Here is a 23,553-nt window from a genome sequence, read left to right as displayed (position 1 = left end):
ACCACTTGTGTGACCTCTAAGCCTCAGTTTCTGTATCTGTCAAATGGGGAGAGCAGTCCACTGTTGCTGTGAGGACTAAATGACAATGCTTTAAAATGCTTAGCAGAGCACCAGGCACAAACTCAACCCAGAAATATTACTACTGGATGGTGGGGGAAGGTGCTGGGAGCAGACCCACGACAGGATCCACCAGCTGGTTCAGTAGCACCAGGCAGGAAACAGGCACAACCAAGCCAGTAAAATAGTGACTTTATTTGCTACGCTGACAGCAGCTCTGAGTGGGGTTGGTGGCTGCTGTCTCTACGTGGGGTGTCTGAAAAGGGGACAAGAGTTAACATTTCCCCAAGTGGAGGCAGGAGGGGCTGTCCTGGGCAGACTTGGGGCAAGAGTGTGACAACCGCCAAGCTCATGGCTGGCAGTGGTGTCTCTGGAGACGGGCCCCAGTCCGTGGCTCAGAGGAAGGGAGATCCAGGGTCCAGAGCGCTGGACAGGGCTCACGCACTACCTCCCGGGCCCGGTGGGTGGCGGCCAGGGCTGCTCAGCCAGCTCCTGCTCCAGCTGCTTGAAACGCTTCTTGGAGGCCCCCTTGGGCCTCAGCCACCGCAAGCAGTCTGGGAGGCAGTGGTCCAGCACACTCTGCAGAGAAGAGGAACAGAACAGCGGGAGGGGGCGGCTGTGGCTCAGCCCCAGCCCCTCCAGCCCCTCACCGCAGCAGGCCCCACCTCCAGCAAGAAGGCCCCCACGAAGTTGAAGGCAACTAAGCCCAGCAGCAGCAGCTTGAAGCAGGTGTCATTGATGTTGCTCAGTGTCAGTGGCCCCTGCAGGAGGCCAGGCACCAGGAGGAGGCACACCAGGACGGAGCCCAAGAGCGCCAGGGCCACCAGGAAGGGCACTGGGGGAGGGGGAAAGAGTCTGTCAAGCCAGGGCAGCCCTGAACATGCACACACTGGCCCACTGGGACCCCCCAGCCCCGCCCTTCCCGGTGCCCACCTCCCCACCCCCCCCATGCAGCAGCACCGTTGGTGTACAGCGGCTGGCGGAAGGGCGCCCCCTTGGACACGGCTGCAGCCAGGATGAGGTACTGGAAGCTGGACAGAGAGAAGACCACTGTGTTCTCGTAATTGGGCAGGTTGTCTGGCGCGGGCACCGTCTCGTTCAGAGGCTGGAACCTGAGGGCATAGGGGCCAGGGGTCAGGGAATGTGCGCATGGAGGACAGGGTGGGAGGGGACTTGGGGGTGGGCCCCCTACTCACCAGGGCTGGGCCAGCGTCAGGAAGTAGCCCCCCAGCTGCACGCCGGCCACCAGGGCTACCTGCAGCAGCAGGCTGCTCAGCACCGGCACGCTGAGCAGGGCCCCTGGCGGCCGTGCCCGCCCCAGCACTGGCGCCGGCCCAGTGCGGCTCATGAGCACGGCCACTGTGGCGGTGATGACCAGGTCGATGACCAAGAACTGCACGTCACCCAGGTTGGTGTTGATCTGTGGCAGGGGAGGAGGGGCAGAAGGAACAGGAGCCCCTGGTTGGAAAGCTCTGGCCTTTGGGGGCCCCTCTCCCAGTCTGAGGGAGTGGCAGCCCTGCTGGCCTTGGGGGGTCTAACTCTGAACGGGCAGCTCCTCAGACCAGTGGGGAAGGCCCAGCGGAGGGGAGACTGAGGCTCTGCCTTGTGGAGCCACTGGGTTAATGGAGGGCCCAGCTCCTGCCCACAGGAAGCCCCAGGCTCCAGACGGGCACAGGACAGGCTCTAGTCTAAGATCAGCATGGCTGCAGAGTGTCCCCTGCTTTCTGTGGGGGCCAGGGACACGCGTTCAGAGGGGGTGAGATGCCTCTTCTCTCAGGGAAACAGGTGGAGGTGGACCCATGAGAAAGGGGCAAGGGCCTCGGTTCTGCCCTGCTCCCACCTCTGCATCCCCCCGCCACTGCCTGGGCCATGCCGCAGTGTCCCCTGCAGACGGGGAGCTCTGAAGGCAGGGACAATGTGTTAGCACAGAACCGCCCCCGGCCCCGTTTCTGAGGACCCACAGGTTCTGTGCTTTTGTCCTCTCATCCCAGCCTGGCCCCAGAGGCTCAGCAGTCACTGGGGCCACACAGCTAGACAGGGGCGGAGCGGGATTTGAGGCCACACCAGCTACTCCAGGACCCGCCAGGCTCCTCACGCTACCGCAGAGCGTCACCCCCCCCCCCGGCCTGATGCAGGCACCCACCGTGTACAGGATCAGGACGGAGATGAACTGGGTCAGGCTGTACAGGGCCATGAACTTGAAGACGCTGAAGGAGGTGTCGAGGGAGCAGCGGCCTTCCCTGGGGGACAGGTGTAAACATTAGGGGCCCAAGCTGGCTGATGGTCCAGCCCCTGCCTATGGGCCCCGGCCGCCTCACCTGATGACCATGGGCACACACTCGATGCTGGCCACGCTCGAGGTGAAGGGCGAGACCACTGAGGCCTCGGCCTGGGACAGTGAGATGCCCACGTCGGCCGCCTTGAGGGCCCCACAGTCATTGGCGCCGTCCCCGCACATGCCCACACAGTACCTGGCAGAGGGGGGCAGGTGTGGTCCAGATTCACAGCAGGCTCAGCCTGGGAGGTTCCTCCTTACCTGTGATGGAGCCCCGCCCACCTCCCAGGCTTGCTGGCAGAACACAAGGAAGGCAGAATGCCTAGTGCTCAGGAAATGGGTGCAGTTACTACTTTGGCATGAGAACCCCAGGACAGCTCAAGTGGCTTCCTTTTGAGGGCCATGGTTCTCTAATGCCTGAGGTCAGAGGCAGGGGTTCATGGGCTGGCCTGTCCCTCCGAGACCCCTTCCCTGTGCGCACTCACTGAAGCTTCTGCAGCTCACACACCAGCTCCGTCTTCTGCTCAGGAGCCATGCGGGCAAAAATGGTGCCCTGGACCAGGACCTGGGGGCACAGGGAGAGGGGAGAGGTGCTGAGGCAGCCACAGGACAGGGATGCGGCAGCCAAGAGGAGGGAGCAGAGCAGGGGGAGGTGCGGGGAGGCTGGGCAACCCTACCTTGGGCAGTAGCTTGGGGAAGTGCTTCATAAGGACACCAAAGGTGGACCCGCTGAGGGCCAGGTGGCTGGAGCGGGGTTCTGGTTCCACGCTGTAGCTTGAGACCTGGTCAGGATCCTGCAGGCCCGGGAAGCTCAGCTCAGCGCCCCTGGCCACCCCAGGTTGCTGGGGCCTGGGTCAGGTGACACGGGGGCGGGGGCGCGGGTGGGGTGCATTGCAGGAACTCCGGTCAGCCTCACCTTCACCCCGTTCACAGCTGCAGAGGACTCCACCGGCAGGAGCTCGAGGGAGGCAGGCTGGCCTCGCTCAGGGGGGGTGGCGCTCAGGATGACCAGCCGCTCCCGGGGGCCCACCATGCCACAGCTCTGGGCCACAGTGACTGCTGTCTGCAGGTTGTCCCCTGGAGCACATGGGTCAAGGTCAGGGTCCAGCTGCCATCCAGGGGGGGCCATGCTCACCCCGACACGTGTTGAAGGGAAAATCGAGGCTGGACAGAATCCATCTGCCTTGACCGGCTGGACTGACTCAGGCAGGTTACCAGGCAGTGCTGCTGGGTCCCTTCTCCCTGCCCAGAAGGGGCACTGTGCCTTGAGCAGGCCTAGGGTACCTGTCACCATGACGGTGCGGATGCGGGTCCCCCGCAGAGCCTGGATGACTGGTGTCGTCTGTGGCTTCAGCAGGTTCTTCATGACCAACAGTCCCAGGAGGCTCAGGTGCTGCTCCACTGCGTCCCTGCAGGGTGGGTCAGAGGTCACGGAGCGAGCAGGCCCCACCCCCAGCTCTGGGCCCTGCCCGCTCACAGGACTCCCTTTGCCCTTGCCTGAGGCTTGGTTCCCAGGGCCCACCTGGTTAGTTGCTGAGCTGCCTCCAGACTGGGTGTGATGGGCAGCGGCTTGCCGGCGAGGGCCACGACGCGATAGCCGGCCATGGTGTAACTCTGCAGTACCTGGGCAAAGTTGGTGGGCACTGCCAGGCAGAGACGGATATCACCAGGACAGGAAGGTTGGCGCAGGGACAGATACTGGGTGCCCACCCTATTCTGTGTCAAGGCTGACCAGAGGATGTATGGCCCGCCCCCTTCACCTGTTTCAGGGCTGCAGAGGCCAGCCACCAGCTCTGGGGAGCCCTTGACATAGGCCTCTGGCTGTGCGGCGCCCGGCCACACCACCACCACGTTCATGCGCTGCAGGGCTGATGAGAAGGGGAAGCGGCCGAGGATGCTGACCGGCACCAGGGGTTCCTCCTGCAGGGTGGGAGGGCAGCTGAGGGGCTGACCTGTGGAGCCCTCCCCTCCAACCCCACAGGCTTCCTTCCCCTCAGCTCACCAGGCCCTGGCGCTGGGGCTCCTGAACTGGAGGTCTCATCACTGCCAAGACCTGGGTCCCAAGTGCCACATCAGCAGCCAGTCCCTCTTCCAGGACCTGGGAGGCAGGCAGAGAAGGTTGGCATCACAGGGCCTGGGTGCTGGCTTGGCCTGGGGCAGCCAATCCTTGGCCCACGGAGAGAGGCAGCAGGAGAGAGTCAAGTGAAACTTATTAAAAACTTCCTTAATGGGAGACTGGATAGAACAGAATGTGGGCTTTGGGGTCAGGCGGACCCAAGTTCAAACTCTGGCTTTGCCGCTGGGTGACCTTGGACAAGTCATTACAAATCCCCCTCAGCCTCAGTTTCCTCCCTGTGAAGGAGGCTTTAAGCTTCCTTCCTAGGGCTACTGGGAGGAGTACACAAAACAGATGCACAACAGAGTGCTGGCACATAGTAGGTGCTGCACATGTGGCCTTGGTCATTGTTACTACTGACGATGGGCATAATAGAGACCACCCTGGAAGTCCTAGAATGAAGACCAGGTGGGCTTAGTTAGGGCCCAGCTGCCCAGAGGCAGGGGGCTGACCTGCTTGGCCTCCTCACCCAGCCAGTAGATTCCACCATCTTGAGGTCCATAGGGTCGCCCACCGGGGTGTCCTGGAGCCAGCTGAGGGTGTGGCAGGTGGCCAGTGCTCGGAGCAGGGGCCCCATGGGCAGGCGGCGGGGCTCTGGGACCAGTGGCAAGAAGGCCTGCCCTTGCAGGGGCACCACACCCATCACATCCAAGCCATCCTCAGTAAGGGTGCCTGTCTGCAGGGGGCAAGCGGGCAGGCCAGGCATGAGGCCCGGGATGAGCTGTGCCCTGCTGGGCTGGGCGCCCACACCCCAAGCCAGGCAGGTCCCATGGGAGCCCCAGGACCCAGAGCTGGAACCAGAAGAGGTCTTCTCGTCTCTAGGCTTCTACACATTCGGTTTCTCTGCCAACTGGCCCCCCACAATCCCTGCTGTTTCTTTGTCTGGCATCACTTCTTCCGGAAAGTCTTCTGTAACCCTATGGTTGGGCCAGGTGGTCCTGGCCGTGGGCTCCCACCCATGGCCTCTTCACTACCCCATCATTTGTTCACTGCGGTACTAGGGAGAAGACCCGGTTGCGTACTGCGCTTAATTTAATTGTTGAATAAGTGAATGAATGAAAGAACGCCTGCATTTCCCACACGGCCATCTGTTACATGTCAGTTCCTTTGCTAGCCTGGGAGATCTAGGAATCTGATCGTCCATCAACCTTTCTATTCAAAACTATCCACAGTCCCTTCTGCCCTCAAAATAACATCTAATCTCCTCCCGAATGCTCCTCGGGCCTCAAGCACATGGTCTGTTCCTCCAAGGAGCCCACTGGTTCCTTCCCTAATCTCCCTGGCCTGGGGGCTGCCACATGTCCATGACCCCTCACTGAGGTCACCAGGGACCTGATCATGGGAGCCCTCCTTGACTGCCTGCTCTCTAAGGGAGGGACCCCCATGTATCACCCACCAGGTATCCGATTTACTTCCTTCCTAAAACCCGTCACCGCCCGGGGCTCTCTGTGCTCCCGGGTTCACTTGTTCTGGTGGGGGCGGTACACACATCCATGTCCAGGGTGACCGCTGTGTGGGTCATGGATGGATCCCCAGCAGCACTGGGCACACAGTAGGCTCTCAGTGATTCTCGAACAAATGAGTTAATGATTTCAGACATTTTATCTGAGCCTGATATGGGTGGTAGCTTAGGGAGGAGGAGTTCCTCTGAATGTTTCTGCCCCCAGACAGCATCTGGCATCCAGCAGGCCCTTAGTCAATGTTGCTGAGTGAAGAATGCAGGTGCGGAGGCCTGGCCATGGCACCTAGGCCCCTGCCCCATACCAGCCCCGCCCGCAGCCCCTACCTTGTCGAAGCACACGAGCTGGAGCTTGCCCCCCAGGTTGATGCGAAGCGGGTGGATGCAGAAGATGCCCTGGCTCCGCAGCCGGCTCTGGGCGTAGAGCGTGCACACGGTCATGGCAGCTGGCAGGGCGGGCGGCACCACCACTGTCACCAGGTCCAGAGCCCGGACCACAATTTCATTCACTGGCGCCTGGCAGGGCAGGGGGCACTGTGAATGCCAGCGGCCAGGCTGCATGGGCCCTGGGCTCCTACCGGCAGCCCCCACCTGGCCCCCTGGCTTACATACCCGGTTTCGGTGGAGGACGAAGATGCTGTAGATGGTGCCGAAGACAGCTGGGGAGACAGCGAGGGGCTCACTCAGTGGGGCTTGGGATGGAGCCTTGGGGACCACAGCAGGGTAGCGTAGAGGGTACACTCACCCAGGACAGAAAGGGCAGCCACGAACTTCATGCTGTGTTTGTAGAACTTGAAGCTGATAGGCCGGGGATGCAAGATGGAGCTCACCAACCCCCCTTTAGCTGTGCAGAACCCTGTGAGGACACAAGAAAGCTGAGGCAGGGGACGCTGAAGGTCAAGATGGGTCTTCCCCTGCTGACCAGTGTGGCTCAGTTTGTTGGGCATCGTCAGGAAAAGCAAAAGGTCGCCAGTTTGATTCCTGGTCTGGGTACCTGCATGGGTTGCGGGTTTGGTCCCTGATCAAGGCAAATGATTGATGTTTCTCTCTCACATCAATGTCTCTGTCCCTCTCTCCCTCCCTCCCTTCCCTTCTCTCTAAAAATAACTAAATAAAGTCTTTTTTTAAGAAAGGGTCTTTCAAAGCCCTGGCTGGTATAGCTCAGTGGATTGAGTGCAGGCCTCAGAACCAGACAATCGAGGTTCGATTCCCAGCCAGGGCACATGCCTGGGTTGCAGGCCACTTCCCAGCAGGGGGCGCACAAAAGGCAACCATACATTGATGTTTCTCTCCCTCTCTCCTTCCCTTCCCCTCTAAAGATAAATAAATTAAAAAAAGAATCTTTAAAACTCAATGAGTAAGTCAGATCTGGTGACACTGGGTCCTCTTCCCATGTGGCAAGAACCTGTGAAGCTGTCCGGCAGCCCCCCCTTACCCAAGGGGACACGTTCCAAGACCGGAACTGCAAGCCTGAAATTGTGGGTAGTGCCAAACCCTATAGATGCTGCTTCCCCCACAGGCCTGGGCCTTTCCACTTAACGGAAGCACTTGACGGCTCCTCTTTGAAATATCCGAATTGCCTGCATCACTGCTCTGGTGCTTTGGGGTCATTACTAAGTCAAATAAGGGTGACTTGAGTCACCCTTGAGTCAAATAAGGGAAACATCGCGGTATCTCGACAGTCCATCTGACCACCAAGTCAGCTACTAAGTGAATAATGGGTGGGCAAAATACGGGGCATGAGTATATTGGATAATTCACGTCTCCAGTGGGACAGAGAGGGATGGTATGAGAGTTTACCATGCAACTCAGAACTAACACATTGTTTATGTCTGGGATTTTCCATTTATTATTTTCGGGCTGCTGCTCACTGCAGGTCACTGAAACCAGGGTAAGGGGGCCTCCTGCACAGCACGGCTCCCTTCCTAGGGATTGGGCTTTTTCCTGCCTGCCACGTCCCTGCCCACTTCAGCCAACCCCAAGCAGGGCAGTGGCAACGATGAGTCCACCTGTCCCACGTCACCCCTCTCCTAGGTGCTGGGCCCGGCATCCCTCCCTGCTTCCCCGACTCCTACCTGTCCGGGTCACCACTGCCAGGATGTGGGGTCCTATGAAGGCCCTGGCCTGCAGGACGAGGGTCCCACAGAAGAGTGTGTGCCGCCGGTGGGTCTCTGGGCAGTAGGGCACCGGGCCCTCTGGCAGGGCTGTCTTCAGCACCGGGACGCTCTCCCCTGGCAGGGATGTGGTGTGAGGCTCACGAGGGCCTGCATGCCACCCCCCCCCCCCACCGTCCAGCCAACAAGACCACCAGTCATGCACAGAATTGTTTCACCAGCCCTAGGTCTCATGTTTAAAAAATATATTGTTTATTTCTTAGAGGGGTAGCGAAAGAGAACAAGAGGGAGAGAAACATCAATGTGCAAAAGAAACATCAATCGGTTGCCTCCTGCATACCCCTAACCAGGGACCTGGCCTGCAACCCAGGCACGTGCCCTGACTGGGAATCGAACCAACAACCTTTTGGTTTGCAGGCTGTCGTTCAACCCACTGGACCACCACCAGCCAGGACAGCCCCAGGTCTCATTAACTTAACATAATCACATGTGAAAAAAACCACTGCCCCCAACTTACAATGAGGGACACTGAGGCTCAGGGAAGGCAAAGACCTAAGACACAGCGACACGTTCCTGAAAGGTGTGTGCCAGTGGCCAGCCCCCAGGAGCTGTCTGTCGGGAGAGTGGAGTGTGCACACGCACACAGTGGGGGCGGAGTGGGGGAACTCTCCTTCTGCTGGAATTGTTTTGTAACAAGCTGCATCATTTTAATAATTCGAACAATAAAGATATTGACATGAGGGAGCTGAAGCACTGCAGAGCCCCGGGCCCGCTGCCGGGCAGAGTGGCGATCTCTTACTGAGGGCCCGAGTGGCGCAGAATTAGTGAGTGCTGACGCCCGGGTTGTGAGCTGAGAGCAAGGAAAAAAGGGGACTCAGGCTGCAAGTTCTCACGCAACGGAGGGGCTTGGCGCAGGGCAGGACATGCAGGAGACTCCGGGCCAGGCGCGTGGGCTGACCTGTCAGAGCACTCTCATTGACCATGCACTCGCCGGCCACCAGGACTGCGTCGCAGGGCATCAGTCCGCCTTCTTTGGGCAGCACCAGGCAGTCTCCAGGTACCAGCTCGCTGGAGTCCACCCACTCCTCCTCTGCAGGAGGGCAGAAGCCTCAGCATGGCCTAGGGACCCCCACCCCCACCCCCAGCCCCCTCTCCCCCAGCTCTTACCTCCCCCAGGCCGGCACACACACACCCGCACGGAGAGCTTGACCATGTCCCTCAGGGTCTGGCTTTGCTGTGAGCAGGGGCACAGGCAGGGAGTGGGTGGGCGGCAGCCCCGTGGGGACCCACCTGCCCCGCCCCACCCCACCCCCTCACCCCACCCACCTTTCTGGTCTTGTACAGCGACAGGCAGATGGAGACGGAGGAGATGAGGAAGATACACAGAGCGTACCAGTAGTAGTGGTCAGCCAGCCACAGCCCGATGCTGAAGGCCTGGAACCCATAGTAGGGGTTCAGTGCCTGGGGGAGGGGTGGGAGGCGTGTCAGGGCCTTTGATCCCCAGGGCAGCCCAGCCACAGGGAGCAGAGAACCCTGCAGCGGCTGCAGAACTACAGCCAAGCCCCCCTCCAGGTCAGCCCCATGCAGGGGTCCCTCGAGCCCCCAGCTTCTGCACTCTAAAGAGGACATGGCGCTCACATGCCAGGCCCCAGAGAAGCACTTCATCTAAGTGCCACACAACGGTGATGAGCATTCCGCCAGGTGGATGCTACCATCAGCTCCAGTCCACAGATGAGGAAACTGAGGCACGGGAGGGTTAAGTCACTTGCCTAAACCCACAGAGTTCCCAAGTGGCTGACTAAAGTTCACATCAGACCAGCCTCCAAGACCCCTCTGACTTTCCCAGGTGGCTGCTCCAGGCTCAGAGGGCTGGGATGCTGACTGTCCTCTCGATGTGTCAGGGTTGCTGGTTCCTTTTGTGCCTGTGTGACCTTGGCCATGCCACGTCCCCTCCCTGAATCTCAGGCTCCTTACATGTGAACAGTGCCCCCGCTCTGAGTCCCCACTCGTGGGGCCATAGAGAATGAAGAGGACAACACACAGAAAAGGCTCTTGGCAGAGAGCAGGAGTCCAGGCGGTGGGTTTGCCTCTTGGCCTCTAGTCTCCAGCCTGCACCTGAAGCCCCAGTTCCTCGCCCGGAGCTGACGGGGGCTGGGTCTGAGATGACTCTACTGTGAGAAGGGGACAGCTAGCCTGGCCTGCCACTGGGAAGTGGCCCAGAGAAGGCTTGCGAACAGCCTTACCTCATCCAGCAGCAGCTGGGGATAGGATCTGACTGGTATACTGATGGCATTGGGGCCGTAGATGGTCTTCCTGCAAGAGAAGGGCGAGTATCAGATGAAGGGGGCAGTGGCAGCTGGCCCCTCCGGGGGTGCCTGAAGCCCTCCACTTCACAGCTGGGGAAACCGAGGCCCAGGGAAGGCAGGTGACTGGAAGAAGGCAACAGCCCGGGTTGGGGGGGCGAGGCAGGTGCCCCCGGCTCTCAGGGCCCCTCTGGTCCAGGGCAGCACGCACCTCACAGCGTGATCGTGGAGACTGAGGCCAGAGCGGGAATGGTGGACGTCGTCACACGTGCGGCCCTGGTCCAGCAGGCTGCAGGGAAGGAGGGGGCACTTGTGCAGGTGACGCAGCCTGAGCTCTGCACCCCCCACCCTGTTGGCCCACTTCTGCCACACTGTGCTCCGGGACAAAGCGGGTCCGTCACTAACTCTGGGTTACTTTCTCCTCTGGTTCCTCTGATCAGGCCTGAACTTCCCCAACCCTCTCAGCAAGGAGAGAGAGTAGAGAAACGGTCACTCGTAACAGTGACAACAGCAGTGACGATGCCCCCGGTAGTCCCTTAACCCCTCTGTGCCTCAGGCTCCTCCTCTGCAACACAGGGACGGCGACAGTGCCCACCTCACAAGGCCTCAGGGGGGTTCAGGGAGGTGGGCCATGCAGAGTGCTTGGGCCGTGCCCGCTCGTGCTAAGTGACAAACCTGTCGGCCAATTTTGCTGTCCTTAGGGAGCAAGGGCTCTGGTGCCACCGCCACTTCCGCTTGGCACTCACCTCTCTGAACGACGCAGAAGTTTACTGCCAATACCTGCCTTTACCTGAGGGCTGCTCCTGAGGACGCGAATTCTGCACTTCGTGGGCAGTGATCTCCCGCCACCAGGAGCAGCCCTCAACCGATAAGGCAGGTGATGGGTAGGGACGGACCCTGGCCTCCTCACTCTGGGTGAGGGCACCCCAAGGTATGGGCTCTACACGGAATCAAAGAGATCCCCAAGGGGACTGAGCTCCAGGTGCCTGCGACAACCAGTCCCCTGGCAGCCTGCCCCTCCCGCCTCACTTCCCCAGGGGCTCCCAGGATCACCTTCCGAGCCAACATTCTGCACTGAACCCCTGTCTCAGGGTCTGCTTCCTGGGGCTCAAGCTCAGATGTGTTGGGAGCTCACATTTGTCAAGCACGTAGTAGGTGGCAGAGCTGGGACCAGACCCCAAACAGACGGTCTGAGTCCAGTGTTTCCACCTCAGCCAGAGGCTGTGCCAAGCTTTACAGACACTGATGTACTTCACTCTCGAAATACGCTCAGGAGGCAGGGATTCTCTCCCTGCCTTGTCTGTAGACACCCGGGGCCTGGAGAGGCTCTGTGACATGCCCGTGATTGCAGAGGACACAGCACAGGCTGGGGGGGAGCCCAGGCCAGGCCACTTCCTGCCCCCTCCTCTGCTCCGTGCAGCACCCAGCACTGCTGTGGGACTGCTGTGAGCCTCGGCCCTGCCCCCTACCTGACTTGGCAGAAGGCCTGCTGGGCCTCCATCCAGATGTAGCGCTGGCCCCGGAAGAGGTAGTACCGCAGCACCTGCTGTTGGGAGGGAGGGAGAAGAGGCTGGGCTCGTGTGGGGTGGGGGCAGCGACCAGTGTCACAGGAGAGCAGCAGGAGAGGGGTGTAGAGGTGGTTAGTCAGCACCCTGGACGTCGGGGATGACAGAACCAGAGGTGCCTGGAGACCGCAGACCCTCCCACCCCTCACCATTGCAGAGTGTGAGTCAGGAAGCCTCAGAGAGGGGCAAGGTTCAGAACCCACCTGTCCACTCACCGCCTCTGCGTCGCTGTGGAGCGGGGCCGTGTCCTTCCACACACCCTCCGGCACCGCCCCCACAGCAACCTGGCTCCGGTCGTCCTCCGCCTGGGTCTGCGGGGGCAGCTCCAGGCTGGGGAGGGGCGCAGGGGTTACTGCAGAGCCCTGGGAGCTGCCCTAGCACCTCTCATGCCCTCGGAGCCACCCTCCGTCCCTGGGGTGGGAAGCGCCGGGTCAGAGCCTTTGTGGGTGGGGAGCCTGGGGGACAGGGCCTTCCGGAAAAGGGCAGTGGGGCTGCCTTACCTGCCCTCGCCGACGGCCTCAGTCTGCACCTGGACGATGTAGAGCTGCCAGGAACTATCCTGGAACGGGGAGGTGTGCACTCAGTCCCGAAGAGACCCCCTCCCTGCCCAAGCCCCTCCTCACAGCCCGGTGACCCCCGTAAGAGGAGGAGGGGTCAAGAATACAGATGATGCCCTGGCTGGTGTGGCTCAGTGGATTAAGTGCCAGCCTGTGAACCAAAGGGTTGCTGGTTCGATTCCCAGTCAGGGCACATGCCTGGGTTGCGGGACAGGTTCCCAGAGGCAACCACACACTGATGTTTCTCTCCATCTCTTTCTCCCTCCCTTCCCCTCTGTTTAAAAATAAATAAAACCTAAAAAGAAAGAAAAAAAAAGAAAGAATATGGATGATCTCAGGAACCACCCAACCTGCCCCCTCCGCCCACTGCTCAGGTGGGAAAGCTGAGGTCTAGACAGAACAAGATGCACAAGATATTCAGTGGCCAGGTGAGGCCGAGAACCCGAGGGTCCCCACCCGCAACCCACACCCAGCGCCACCTTCCTCCAGCTCCAGGCCGCCACAGCTTGGCCTCTCACCTCTTTGTCTCTTATTTCGATGACGAGTGTTTCGGCGAGGGCCAGGCTGCAGGGCTGGAATCGCAGGCGCACCCCCCACGCCGGCTTCCACCGGAAGAGCAGCAAAGGGACCCCTGCCATCATCCAGACCACGGCGTGATAGCCTATAACTCTCCATGGACTCCCACAGTAGCCGCTGAGCCTCTGTGGACACAGGGCGAGAAGGCCTGGGTCAGGTCGGGGCAGGACTTGAGGAGGAAGCCAGGGTCTGGGCACCCCAGGGCGGGTCCTGCCTGCCCCTCTCTTGCCCACGTACCACGGATGAAACTGAGGAGCTGAGGGGATCTAGAGGCATTCCGATCGTCAGGGTCCCATAACTGGAGGCCGTGCTGCCCACGAGAGGGCTGCTGTCTGTGGACAGAGAAAGCGAAGGTCACTTGGGGGCAGGGGACTCCTCTCCCTGGTTCTTTAAACACAACGAGCATCATCGCAGTGTTATAAGCTGGTGCCACAGAGCCCACAGCGCCAGCCCTCCCGGGCCTGTGATCTGGCTGGTCTGTTGGTTCGCACTCACAGAGTCTCGGTTGCTCCGTGTCTGGTGATTCTGACTGGGCGTGGGCCCAGAATCAGGGGACGGGGCCTGGAGAGCACCCTGAGCTTCTGCAGTGCGCGCACACCCAGCTGTTAGCCTCCTGGGCGCTCTGTGCCCCACTTTTCCATCTGGTCCCCACCCGCGGGGAAGGACTGGCTGCTTGCCAGTGCTCACGCCCAGCACAGGCCTGGCGGTGAGGAGATGCTGTGAAGCCCGGTCTGGACGGGTAAAATGTCAGGCATGCCTTTGAGGGCGGCCCCCATCCAAAGGTGAGACGGGCGGCGGGAGGAGGAACCCGGACACTGGGGGTGGGCTGGAGATGCAGGGTGAGCTACGCAAGCCCCCAGGACTGTGGAGAGAAGCTACCCCGTGCCAGGGCCCTGCTGAACAGCTCCCAGGGTCCTTTCTGTGAGGAAGGCCCTGCTATCACCCACACTTTACAGATGGGTAAACTGAGGCTCTGGGAAAAGCGCTAGGCTGTTGCAGAAATTCTTTCTCCTGCTTCCCTTCTTGCGGAGCTGTGGTCCTAGCAGGGCAGGCAGACAGCGGGTGTCCTGGGGCCCTGAAGGGGGTGGGCAGCCTCTGTTGGGCTTCCTCTGACTGTGACCCTGGACCATGTGAACAGCTGTCATACATAAAGGTGCCCGGGTCCCTCCCCAGACAGCTGGAGCTATGGCGGAGGGAAGGCATGTTTCATGGGAGCCTCTGAAAATGTCACTAAGAGGGGTGGGGAAGCTGGGCAGCCTGCTAATTTCCTGGGTTCCCGCCTTCTCCTTCCCCAAAAAGAGGACCGCAGAGGCCTGACCTAAAAGTTCCCACCCAACAAGCCCAGGTGACTACCACTGTCACGAGATCCCAGGCCCTCGGGGGCTCTGCCCCCACACACTGGGCTTCTACTGCTGGGCCCAACGGCAACCCGCAGGGGTCAACCTTGGCTGTGCAAATGCCACTCCTGGCTCTTTTTATGTGGTTGACACAACAATCCTGACACGTAAGCACAATCACTATCCCCTTTTATAGAAGAAAACAAAGCTCAGAGAGGTTAGGTCACTTGCCCAAGATGACACAAAACAAGTTCATGACAGTGGAGGGATGCAGGCCCGGGCCGGCAGGCTGCGGGGCTTTACCCCCTCTGCTTTCCCTCCCAGGAACACCCTGCAGCTTGAGGCCACGGGTCCCCATCGGAGTCCCCATCAGACCAGGAGGTCTGTCTCCCATCCCAGCCCCCACATCTCCCTGCTCGTGATGGTGATAATAATTACTATGGTAATGGCAATAATCAGAGCAGGCGGCATCCAGTAAGTACTTCCCAGGTGACAAGAACGCTCTAAGCCTCCACACAAATGGACTCATTTAACCCTCTAGCCGCATGATGAGGGGATCCACTTTCCCCGTTACATAAAAGAGGAAGCTGAGGCTCAGAGACGCAGACCCCCAAGTAAATGGTGGAGCCAGGGACTCAGAGCCCAGATCCTGTGGTTTTGGGACCCGCATGGGTACTTCAGAGAAGACGGCATGTGCCCTGCACCTCCTGAAGCCTCTCCCATCCTGACGACTCAAAAACCAAATTAGCTCAAGCCCCGCCTCTGTCCACTCAGGTGACTCAGAAAACAATGGAGCCACCAGCTCCAAGAAGTCAGACACACGGTTGTGCACACAAGCACACGCAGCCTGCAGCTCTCAACCAGGGGGTCTCTGGCCAGGAGTCTACTCACGGCCAGAGGGGCAGAGACCTGGCCCAGGTGCCTTCGGCAGGGTGGGTCATCCTTTTCACACTCTAGTCCTGGCCAAGTCCAGCAGGTGAAGGAAGCTTGTAGAGGCTTCACTTCCTTCCTTTCCTGGGGCCCCTCTGCTCTCTGGTGTGGCCTGGGGAAAACTCAGGCTGGCTCCTGCCCTGGGGGGCAGAGGAGCAGACATTCAGGACGACTGACAGTCTGCCTGGCAATGCTGGGTCCTTGGCCACCAACAAGCCACAGCCCTTTTCTTGCCCTACTTCAAAAGGCCACAGTCCCAGTTGCTCCTGGAATCCTCTCTGCCTTTTGTGCCCAAGTCCCTCGTCTGCCCTGGGGACCATCTCTCCGATCGGGGCAGGTGGGTCATTTCTCCTGCCTTACAGCTGTTCTCTGGGCGTTTCTGTGGCGTAAGGAGAAAGTGTACCTCAGGTTACAAGGGGCTGACACAGCCCAGACCCTGCTCCAAGGGCCTTACCTCTGTGGATTCATTTATTCCCATGAAGCAGCCACTAACTTTATCCCTATTTTACAAATGAGGAAATCGAGGCCCAGAGCGTGGCAGGTAGTGTCCCAAAAGGCCATGCAGCCAGCAAGGGGTGGGTTGTGGATCTAGGGAGTGTGACTCTAGGGGTCCACGCTCTCCCCCAGGACCATCATCACCTCCATAGTAACTGCGTCCTGACTCTCTTACGAGCAAGCTGTGTTTGTTTGTTTACTTGCATTTTTCAAGGCAAGCACCTTGGGCTCTCTGGGCTTCCACTTCCAAAGCCTGGAATCATAACCCTGAAGCAGCTGGCAGAGGAGGAAGTGCGAGCCACCCGGGGTGTCTGAGGTTCCAGAAGCCTAGGCTTGCACAGGCCGGTAGCTGCTGGCTTCCCTACCAGGGAGGTGTGGCCGTGCCCTGACCCATTTCTCAGGCTTCCCCTGCCCCACTTTCCTGGCACCCAGCCTAAAACCTCACAGCTGTGCCACTGCTCCCACATGCGCACCAGGCAGCTTCTCCCAGTGCCTTAAAACCCTCAGGCAGACGACTCACGGGGGATGGGAAAGAAGCCTGCAGCATGCTGGGCTGACCCCAGACACCACCCTGCTGATGCTGACCTGATCTGAACCTGCAACAATCCTGCACATTCTCCCCTTTTACAACTGAGAGAACCAAGCCTTGGAGAGGCGCACAGACTTGGCTCACAGCTGGAAAGGGCCTGTTGTACTCCAAATCCTCTCTGTCCATCTCACCCCCACTCACCAACACCCACCACATCAGGCTTGCGTGTGGGTCATCGGCCATCCCGCTCACAGTTCCTGGGACAAGGTTGGGGCTCAGGAACTATTCACTGGATGGATGGATAAATGCCTGCACACCTCACATGGAAATGAAGGTGCCCGGTGTCACTGTGCCCATCTGCTAGCTCCGGGCCAGTCAGCCACGTGGTGCAGAGGTGCGAGCCCCTTCCGAAGGGCCCTGCCAGTGACCATCTTGTGCCACCCTCACTTTCTCACTTCCCCCAGGATCTATCGCACACCAGTCATTGCCATTCTACATGGATGCTCTCCCAGTCCACCTCAGGAAGAAGGGAGAGGAGCTTGAAGGAGGAAGTCACAACCGTGGAAAACTCTGGTCTCTAGTCAAGGTCAAGCCCAGGGCACTCTCTCCCATAGGATACAAACTGTTGTACTTATTTATCTCTAGTCACATCTCGGTCTCCCCAGGGATGTCATAGGAAGGGCAGGGAGGTGTCTGATCTTTCTGGTCCCACCAGCTCAGGCCGCCCAGAGCAGGCACAGGCAGGCTGCATGGGGCCAGGTAACTTTCATGATAATTATATCACTCTTCTGAATAAAAGTGGCTGATCTTTGTGCATAACCCTTTGAGGGAGGGACTATTATCCCCATCTTACAACTCAGATGGGGACAACTGAAGAACAAAGCTTCGAAGTCCCTTGTCCAGGGTCATATGAGTTGAAAGCGGAGACGCTGGAAATAAGTGGGTCTGAATGAACACGTTACACCCCCCATAGCCACCACAGGAAAAGCATGGATTAAGATCCCAATTTAAAGGAGGCAGAGACAGGTTGATGACCAGGGCCAAAGCCACCCAGCCTGACTCTGTGGCCCTGAGGCAACACTACAGGCACTGCAAACAAGGGGGCTGGAGTCAAAGCCATTTGGGAACCTCTAGTTTCCTGCGGAAGCCCCCAGCTTCCTGCTGGTGACATGACAGCTGCCCGGGGAGGCAGGGCTGCCTCCCGCCTCGCTGTGGTTCCCCTGTGGCCAGAGGCTCCTGTCCTCTGCCAGGCTGTAAGGGCCAGGGAGTCTGCCAACAGCACCCTAATACTTTTACCTGTAGTCCAGGGGGCCATCTTTCCCTAGCCTTTCCCCTCCCTTACCGTGGGTACACTCTAGACTTTGGGAGTGGGGCTTGAGAGGGCAGATGGGGAAGGAGAGACCTGAACCCAGGGGTCTGCAGCTGTAGAGAGGAGGCTCAAGCCCTGGTGGGCCCTTTGCTGAGGTCTGGGGTCTGAGCAAGTCACGTGGGGAAGAGACCTTCCTGAATAAGAAAGCTCTACTGGCTCCCCAGGTCAGAAGGTGGGATTTAAATTAGATTATGGGCAGGACGGGCCTGGGAAGCCTGTAATGAGTAACGCAGAAGGTGTGGGCGGTCCTTGGACCGGGGTGTACATAGGTTTCCTCTGGGGGCCTGAGGCAGTGGATGGGAGAGGCATTCTGTGCCTCAGGACAGTTTCAGGTATGCGGGAGTGTGAGGAAAGACTGCCCAGAGGCCCCGGATGCTGCGGCCTCCACGCCCCCCCCCCGCACCGCCCCCCCCCCCCCCCGCGGGCCCCCAATGACCCCTTGCACAGGCACCGGGAGCTTCCTCTCCCAGGAGTGTAGGAAGGAGGGGAGGGAACGGCTCTGTGCCGCGCCATCCGCTGGCTCCTGGCGTCTCTGTGAAGGGCCCCAGGGATGACTCCCCGGTGACGGGAGAGGGGCCAGGCGTGCGACGCCCCCGGGGCCGTTCTCTTGGCTCGCGATCCCTCAGTGGGGTGTCGCTTCATAACTGCTGTGTTGACTGGTGGCCCGGGACCGCGCCCGGTTTCTGGGGGGCCTGTGCCGCACACTCACCTGCGCTCATGCTGGTCCCTCGCGCTCATCGCCGGCCCCGGCGCTGCGGTCCTTGGCCTGGGTCCAGGCGTCCAGATACCCCGCAGCGAGGGCGCGAGGTGGAGGGCGGAGGAGAGACGGGGAGACTTCAAAACCTGCTGCAGCCGTCAGCTGGGAAGGTGCTGCAGTCGAGTTCTGAGCGCTTTCAAGCCCCGCCCCTCCCACTGCGGCCGCACGTCTGCCCGCCGCGCCGAGGGGTCTGCCGGGACTTGTAGTCTAGGCCGCCTCCAACGCATGCGCAGAGACAGTCGCTACTGCCCTGTACCACCACCACGCGCGCGCAGAGAGAGCCTCAGACGCACAAACGCAAGTACACCGCAATTCTCCCACGCCTTACCGACTCACAAACAGAAGAGGCGTGGCACTTAACAGATACACGCTCAACAACCTCAGACACACACATAGACTCCCAGGACACAGACGCAACACACAGATACACACAGTGATGCTGACATACACTGTGGTGTGACAGAAACACAGACGGAGCGACCCGCCCCCACCCACCACGCCCTGCCACTCGGAGTCCGCCCCAGCAGCATATCACAGTGGTTGTGGACTATGCGTGTGGGTAGCTTCAGTCTCTTCCAGGCTGTGGGACCTTGGGCAGACCGTTAGCCTCTCTGGGCCTCATTTCTTTTTTTTTGTTGGGTGTGGGGGCTCATTTCTTCACCTGGACGGTGTTGATGGCATGAGCAACACCTACTTTGCAGAGTCGCTGGGAGGGTCACGAGAAGAAGGATGCGAAGCACTCGGGAACGACCGCGCCTGGCACTGCTCGTGCCTGTCTGAGAGGGACACACACCTGTGCGGGGTGGTGTGCGTGGTCAGACGGGCCTCACGGGCGTGTGTGCGAGCACAGGGAGGCTCTGCGGTGATGCGCAGCGGAAACAGCAAAGGTGTAAACCAGACCCCAGGAGCCTCACCTCACAGCACGCCCCACAGACACGTACACGGGTGGAGTGCGTGGAGGCCCCCCGAAAGGCACCAGAGGCCTCATCTTTATGCGCAGCAGTCATCACGTGGCCCCACAGGGACAGGCACAGACACGGTATTCTGACCCTGGGGGTCAGTGGCCTCTGGACTAAGGACCTGGAAAGGTGGAGGGTGGGTCAGAGACCCCAGGCTCTGGGGCAAACCAGGGAAGGACTGGGTTAGGGCCGAGGACAAGGCTGGGCCTGACCCATCGTGCATCCAGTAGGAACTTGGGGAAGGCTGGGCACCGCTCTAGCAGCTGCGGGAACAGGAGGGTGAATGAAACCCCTGGGAGCTGCTGAAGGCAAACAGCGGAAAACTCCCACAGCAACTTACTGGGGAAAGAGCTGGAAGGAGTCAGAGTTGTGATGAAGAGTAAGGGTGGGAGACAGACCGCAGGAAGGGAAGAAGGGATGTCTGTGGCCGGACTTGATCCATACCAAGGGCCCAGTAAACACATATGGTGAAGAAGTGTTGCAGGACTTGCTGACGCATGGGGTGAGGAGGTACAGGGATGTGTGGAGTCAAAGAGGGCGCCCAGGGTTTTTGGTCTGAGCAGCCCGGGGACAGTGGAGCCATTTGCTGAGCTGGGGCAGGCTGCTCTCTGGGAGCAGGTTGACCAGCAGCAGGGGGTGGAGGGGTGGCTGCGCTGGCCTCACTCAGTTCAGGTGAGAAGACCTGTTTCCTCTGCGGAAGACATTTCCAGTGGGGACAGACTAGGTATACCTTCTCAGAGTCCCCATTTTCCCCCCCAGGGCTTAGCCCAATCTCCTGTAGACTGCTTAGGTAACCAGGGGAACCGGACGCCGCAGGCCAGGCAGGATGGCTGGATTTAGAAAGCTGACTCGCTCAGGTGGCCTTGCCAAGAGGCGGGATGGCGCAACAGCAAGGGCCAGGTCGCAGGGAGACCTCGGTACGGATGTGCGTCTGTTGCTTTCTGGCCGTGTGAGCCGCACTCCTCACTCTTAAAATGAAAGCTGTTTCGAGGCTGAAGTGATGTGGCAGGTGTGTGATAGAGCCAGTTACTTTCTTTGGGCCCTGGTGCTGGCTAGAAGCTTCATAAAAGAGGGGGCTTGGGGGCTGCACACAAGACTGGTCCCCTTACCCTTTGTATTGTTAACGCCACCTGGTATTGAAGAGGCTGCCTCCTCTGAGCCATCTGGAAAGGACCTGCCCCCTTGGCCCATCACCTCTGAGGGGCAAGAGGCCAGAGGAAGCTTCCCTCCAAACCACAGAGGATGTGTGTGGGAGGCCCTGCTAGCCACCCAAGTTTTACCTTTGGGGAAGTGGCTCTCGGTGTGTGGTCACCGAGCCGTCTGCGGGCTGGGCGCCTGGACACCTGTGGGCCAGGATGGCAGGAGGAGCTTTCCTTCCAGGGCTGCTGCTCTCTTGGGAATCCACAGGAAGGACATGCAATGCCTGGCAAAGGCTTGACAGTTCACACTCATTTGGACTGGCTTATTCTCCACGCTGGACCATTGCCTCACTTCTCTATTTTTCGAGATTTCACTACATTTTTGCAACAAAAGGGACTTTCTTACCTAGTGACAAACCCCGTGACAAGATTTTGCCTGTCTGGACACACAAAGTGGAGTTTCAGCGGTTCCTCTCAGAGTTTCCTGGACGAAGAAGAGAAGGCGCTGGAAGAGAATTTGGGGGACAGTTGAGCAGCCCGTGTGAGGGTGTCACGGGAGCTGAAACACGAGCATCACTAGCCTTGCACAGAAAATCCATCCTCTGAACGAGCTGTCTCTACCTGTGGCCCGCCATGCCAGAAATACCCCAGCTTGCCGGGAGGGCTGGGAACGGCCCACCTTCCTAGTCCCTGCAGCCGTTGGCAGAAGGTCTTTCGCACAATAGGTGTTGGAGACCGAGCAGTTAAATTGAGTTCATGGGGCATTTGCTTGACTGCAGGTTAGATGCTTTTCACCTATTTTTGGATAATTAATATATACTAAGTATTTATTCATTGAAATGTTCAGCTTTATTGAGGTATAACCGACAAACTTGTGAGCTACTTGAAGTGTATGAGATGAAGACTCGCCAGACCTGCACCCTGTAACCCGCATCGGTCCACCCATCGCCTCACATGTTCAGTTTCTTTTCATTCTGTTCTGCGGGAACTTACATTTATTGTCATTTAGACTACAGCCACAGTTCTGAGAGGTGAACGCTGTTAATTCCCATTTTATGGGAAAACGGGCACTGGGGTTCAGTAGTGCCCAGAGGCTGGTTAAGAAGAGATGTGTGGCCCTGGTTGGTGTGGCTCAGTGGCTTGGGCCTGTGAACCGAAAGGTCACCAGTTCGATTCCCAGTCAGGGCACATGCCTGGGCTGCCGGCCAGGTCCCCAGTGTGGGGTGCATGAGAGGCAACCACACATTGATGTTTCTCTCCCTCTCTTTCTCTTTCCCTTCTCCTTCCTCTAAATAAATAAAATCTTTTTTTTTTTTTATTTTAAAGGATAAAATACCATCTTTCTCTGGCCAGGTCTGCAGTTTTCCTAGGAGAGTCCTTGTGACTGTTGAAACAGAACATCCATTTGCAATACAAGCAAAGATAAAATGAGCAGTAAATTACACTCTGAGTTGACAACATATCCCAATTTAGCTGGTTTAAACAGAGCAAGAGTGAACGACGGTTGCAAACGTGACATCTGATGAAACTGCTCTGAAGTGGCAGCTGCCCACCACCCCCTCCCGGGGGTGCGGGATTCCTCTTTACCAGCCATGAAGGTATTTGGGAGAAAAACCTGTTTTTCCCTACAGATCTAGATTAGAAGCGAAGTCACATTTTCCTGAATCCAAAGAATGTGACCTCCCTGAGGCTGACCGAGGAACAGAACAAGGAAATCAACGAGGTGTGGCTTTTGCCCCACTGTCCTCCCTGCACGTGGCACGGGAGTCTGCCTGAGGTTTTTTCAGTTCTTGTTCGAATTTTGAGCTGAAGCACTGCAGGACTGTGTACGGCTTAGTGAGGTGGCTGAGAATTCTGAGATGCTGTTCTTAAGGGCAAAGGCCCTGTTCTCTAAAATCCTAATTCAACGCTTGTTCCTTTTTCCTTAGCAACCTTGGTTCCTCCTAGGTGGCAGGGAACAGATCTTGTTCGTCTTTATACCAGCATTTCCCCTGGGGGTGCTGGGGAGTAGTGCTTTTGAACCTCCCCTTTAAAGAGCCAGAAAGGCAGCCGACACTAGCTTGTTAGGCCACACCACCGTGAAGGCGTCTGATCTGCAAAGCTAAAGCCAGAAACCCTTACCGGGTTCATTCTCAGTGAGTCAGACCTTTTCCTTAGCCACCTGCCTCCTGACACAAGCAGCCTTTGTTCCCTGCATGACTTCACTGCTACCACTTAAAAAGCAGCTTTGGGACATTCCTAAGAGTGAAAATAGGGTCTATCCCAACGTGAAATAGCAGGGGAAATGGTTGTGTAAGTTACGGTGCATCTACAACCTAGAGCAGGTAATCAGTGTTTAAAAAGGCTAAGGCAGAAAATACATTTTATACACACAAACACACACGCATCCGTCCAGGGACCGAAAGATAAATAAAACATGGTATGTATATGCAACGGAGTATTCTTCAGCCTTAAAGAGACAGGTGTCCATCTAAGACTATCCAAACATGTAGAGGATTTTTATAAAAATTTGACTCAAACGGAAGTTACCCCTGGAAGCAAGATCTCAACAGACTGAGATAAATGCTTTGGAGAGTGAAGAGTTTGCAGTGGCTTTTACGCATTAAGGAGGAACGTGAGGAAGACTACTCAGTAGATCAGTGGGGCAGCCAGCCAGTTACAGGATAGTTCAGCGTGTGTGCTCTGTAGCGGTGGTCGTGCTTTAGGAGGGAGGGGTCTGAAAGGGGGCATTGCAAAGGCGTGTTAACCTGGATGCAGAGGGACGATGGTCAGGGCTGGCTTAAGGCAGGGAAAGTGACAGGGCGTGACCTGCCCAGGTAGCAACCAATGATCACATCGCTCTGTGAGGTGACTTTCCATAGAACCCCTTTACGTCCACAGAGGGAATTCGGACGCATGCTACAACATGAATGAATCCTGAGAACTTCATGCTAACTGAAAGTAAGTCACAAAAAGCCAAACTCAGTGTCCCTCCCCTCATGTGGCAGTCAGTCACAGAAACAGGAAGTATTACTGG

The 23,553-nt window shown here is 58.4% G+C and overlaps 1 protein-coding gene across 9 annotated transcripts; it reads right to left on the bottom strand.

Annotated features, from left to right (window-relative positions):
- Window positions 1-232: 232 nt before the first annotated feature.
- Window positions 233-18,598, bottom strand: ATP13A2 (ATPase cation transporting 13A2). Of its 9 annotated transcripts, none has more exons than XM_053660164.1 (29): window positions 18,392-18,598; window positions 13,260-13,354; window positions 12,965-13,147; window positions 12,390-12,448; window positions 12,093-12,219; window positions 11,794-11,870; window positions 10,536-10,613; window positions 10,265-10,334; window positions 9,348-9,482; window positions 9,189-9,255; window positions 8,980-9,111; window positions 7,983-8,138; window positions 6,653-6,763; window positions 6,520-6,566; window positions 6,235-6,423; window positions 4,918-5,124; window positions 4,335-4,430; window positions 4,093-4,252; window positions 3,855-3,975; window positions 3,617-3,741; window positions 3,249-3,409; window positions 3,010-3,126; window positions 2,818-2,897; window positions 2,376-2,528; window positions 2,201-2,297; window positions 1,254-1,477; window positions 1,018-1,169; window positions 723-892; window positions 233-636 (listed from the first exon to the last, which is right to left on the bottom strand). In XM_053660164.1, the coding sequence occupies exons 1-29, from the start codon at window positions 18,399-18,401 to the stop codon at window positions 502-504; spliced, it is 3,534 nt and encodes a 1,177-aa protein (XP_053516139.1). In that variant the 5' UTR covers window positions 18,402-18,598; the 3' UTR covers window positions 233-501. The 9 variants fall into 9 exon arrangements, with proteins under 9 accessions (XP_053516139.1, XP_053516144.1, XP_053516140.1 ...); XM_053660169.1 differs by having other exon boundaries at window positions 9,348-9,455; XM_053660165.1 differs by having other exon boundaries at window positions 11,794-11,867.
- Window positions 18,599-23,553: the final 4,955 nt, after the last annotated feature.

This window comes from Artibeus jamaicensis, unplaced genomic scaffold (genome assembly GCF_021234435.1).
Source record: "Artibeus jamaicensis isolate MK-2021 breed Jamaican fruit bat unplaced genomic scaffold, CSHL_Jam_final scaffold_847, whole genome shotgun sequence".
Taxonomy (NCBI): domain Eukaryota; kingdom Metazoa; phylum Chordata; class Mammalia; order Chiroptera; family Phyllostomidae; genus Artibeus; species Artibeus jamaicensis.
The sequence above is the reverse complement of the archived record's forward strand: the minus strand, read 5'-3'. Positions and strand labels throughout refer to the sequence as shown.

Bases quoted from the DNA above. Each gene is read 5' to 3' on its own strand.
- ATP13A2 (XM_053660164.1), bottom strand. The intron at 9,256-9,347 runs GTGGGTGGGGTG...CCCTGCTCACAG, and splicing joins CGCTGTACAAGACCAGAAAG to CAAAGCCAGACCCTGAGGGA. The intron at 2,898-3,009 runs GTAGGGTTGCCC...CTGTGCCCCCAG, and splicing joins TCCCCAAGCTACTGCCCAAG to GTCCTGGTCCAGGGCACCAT.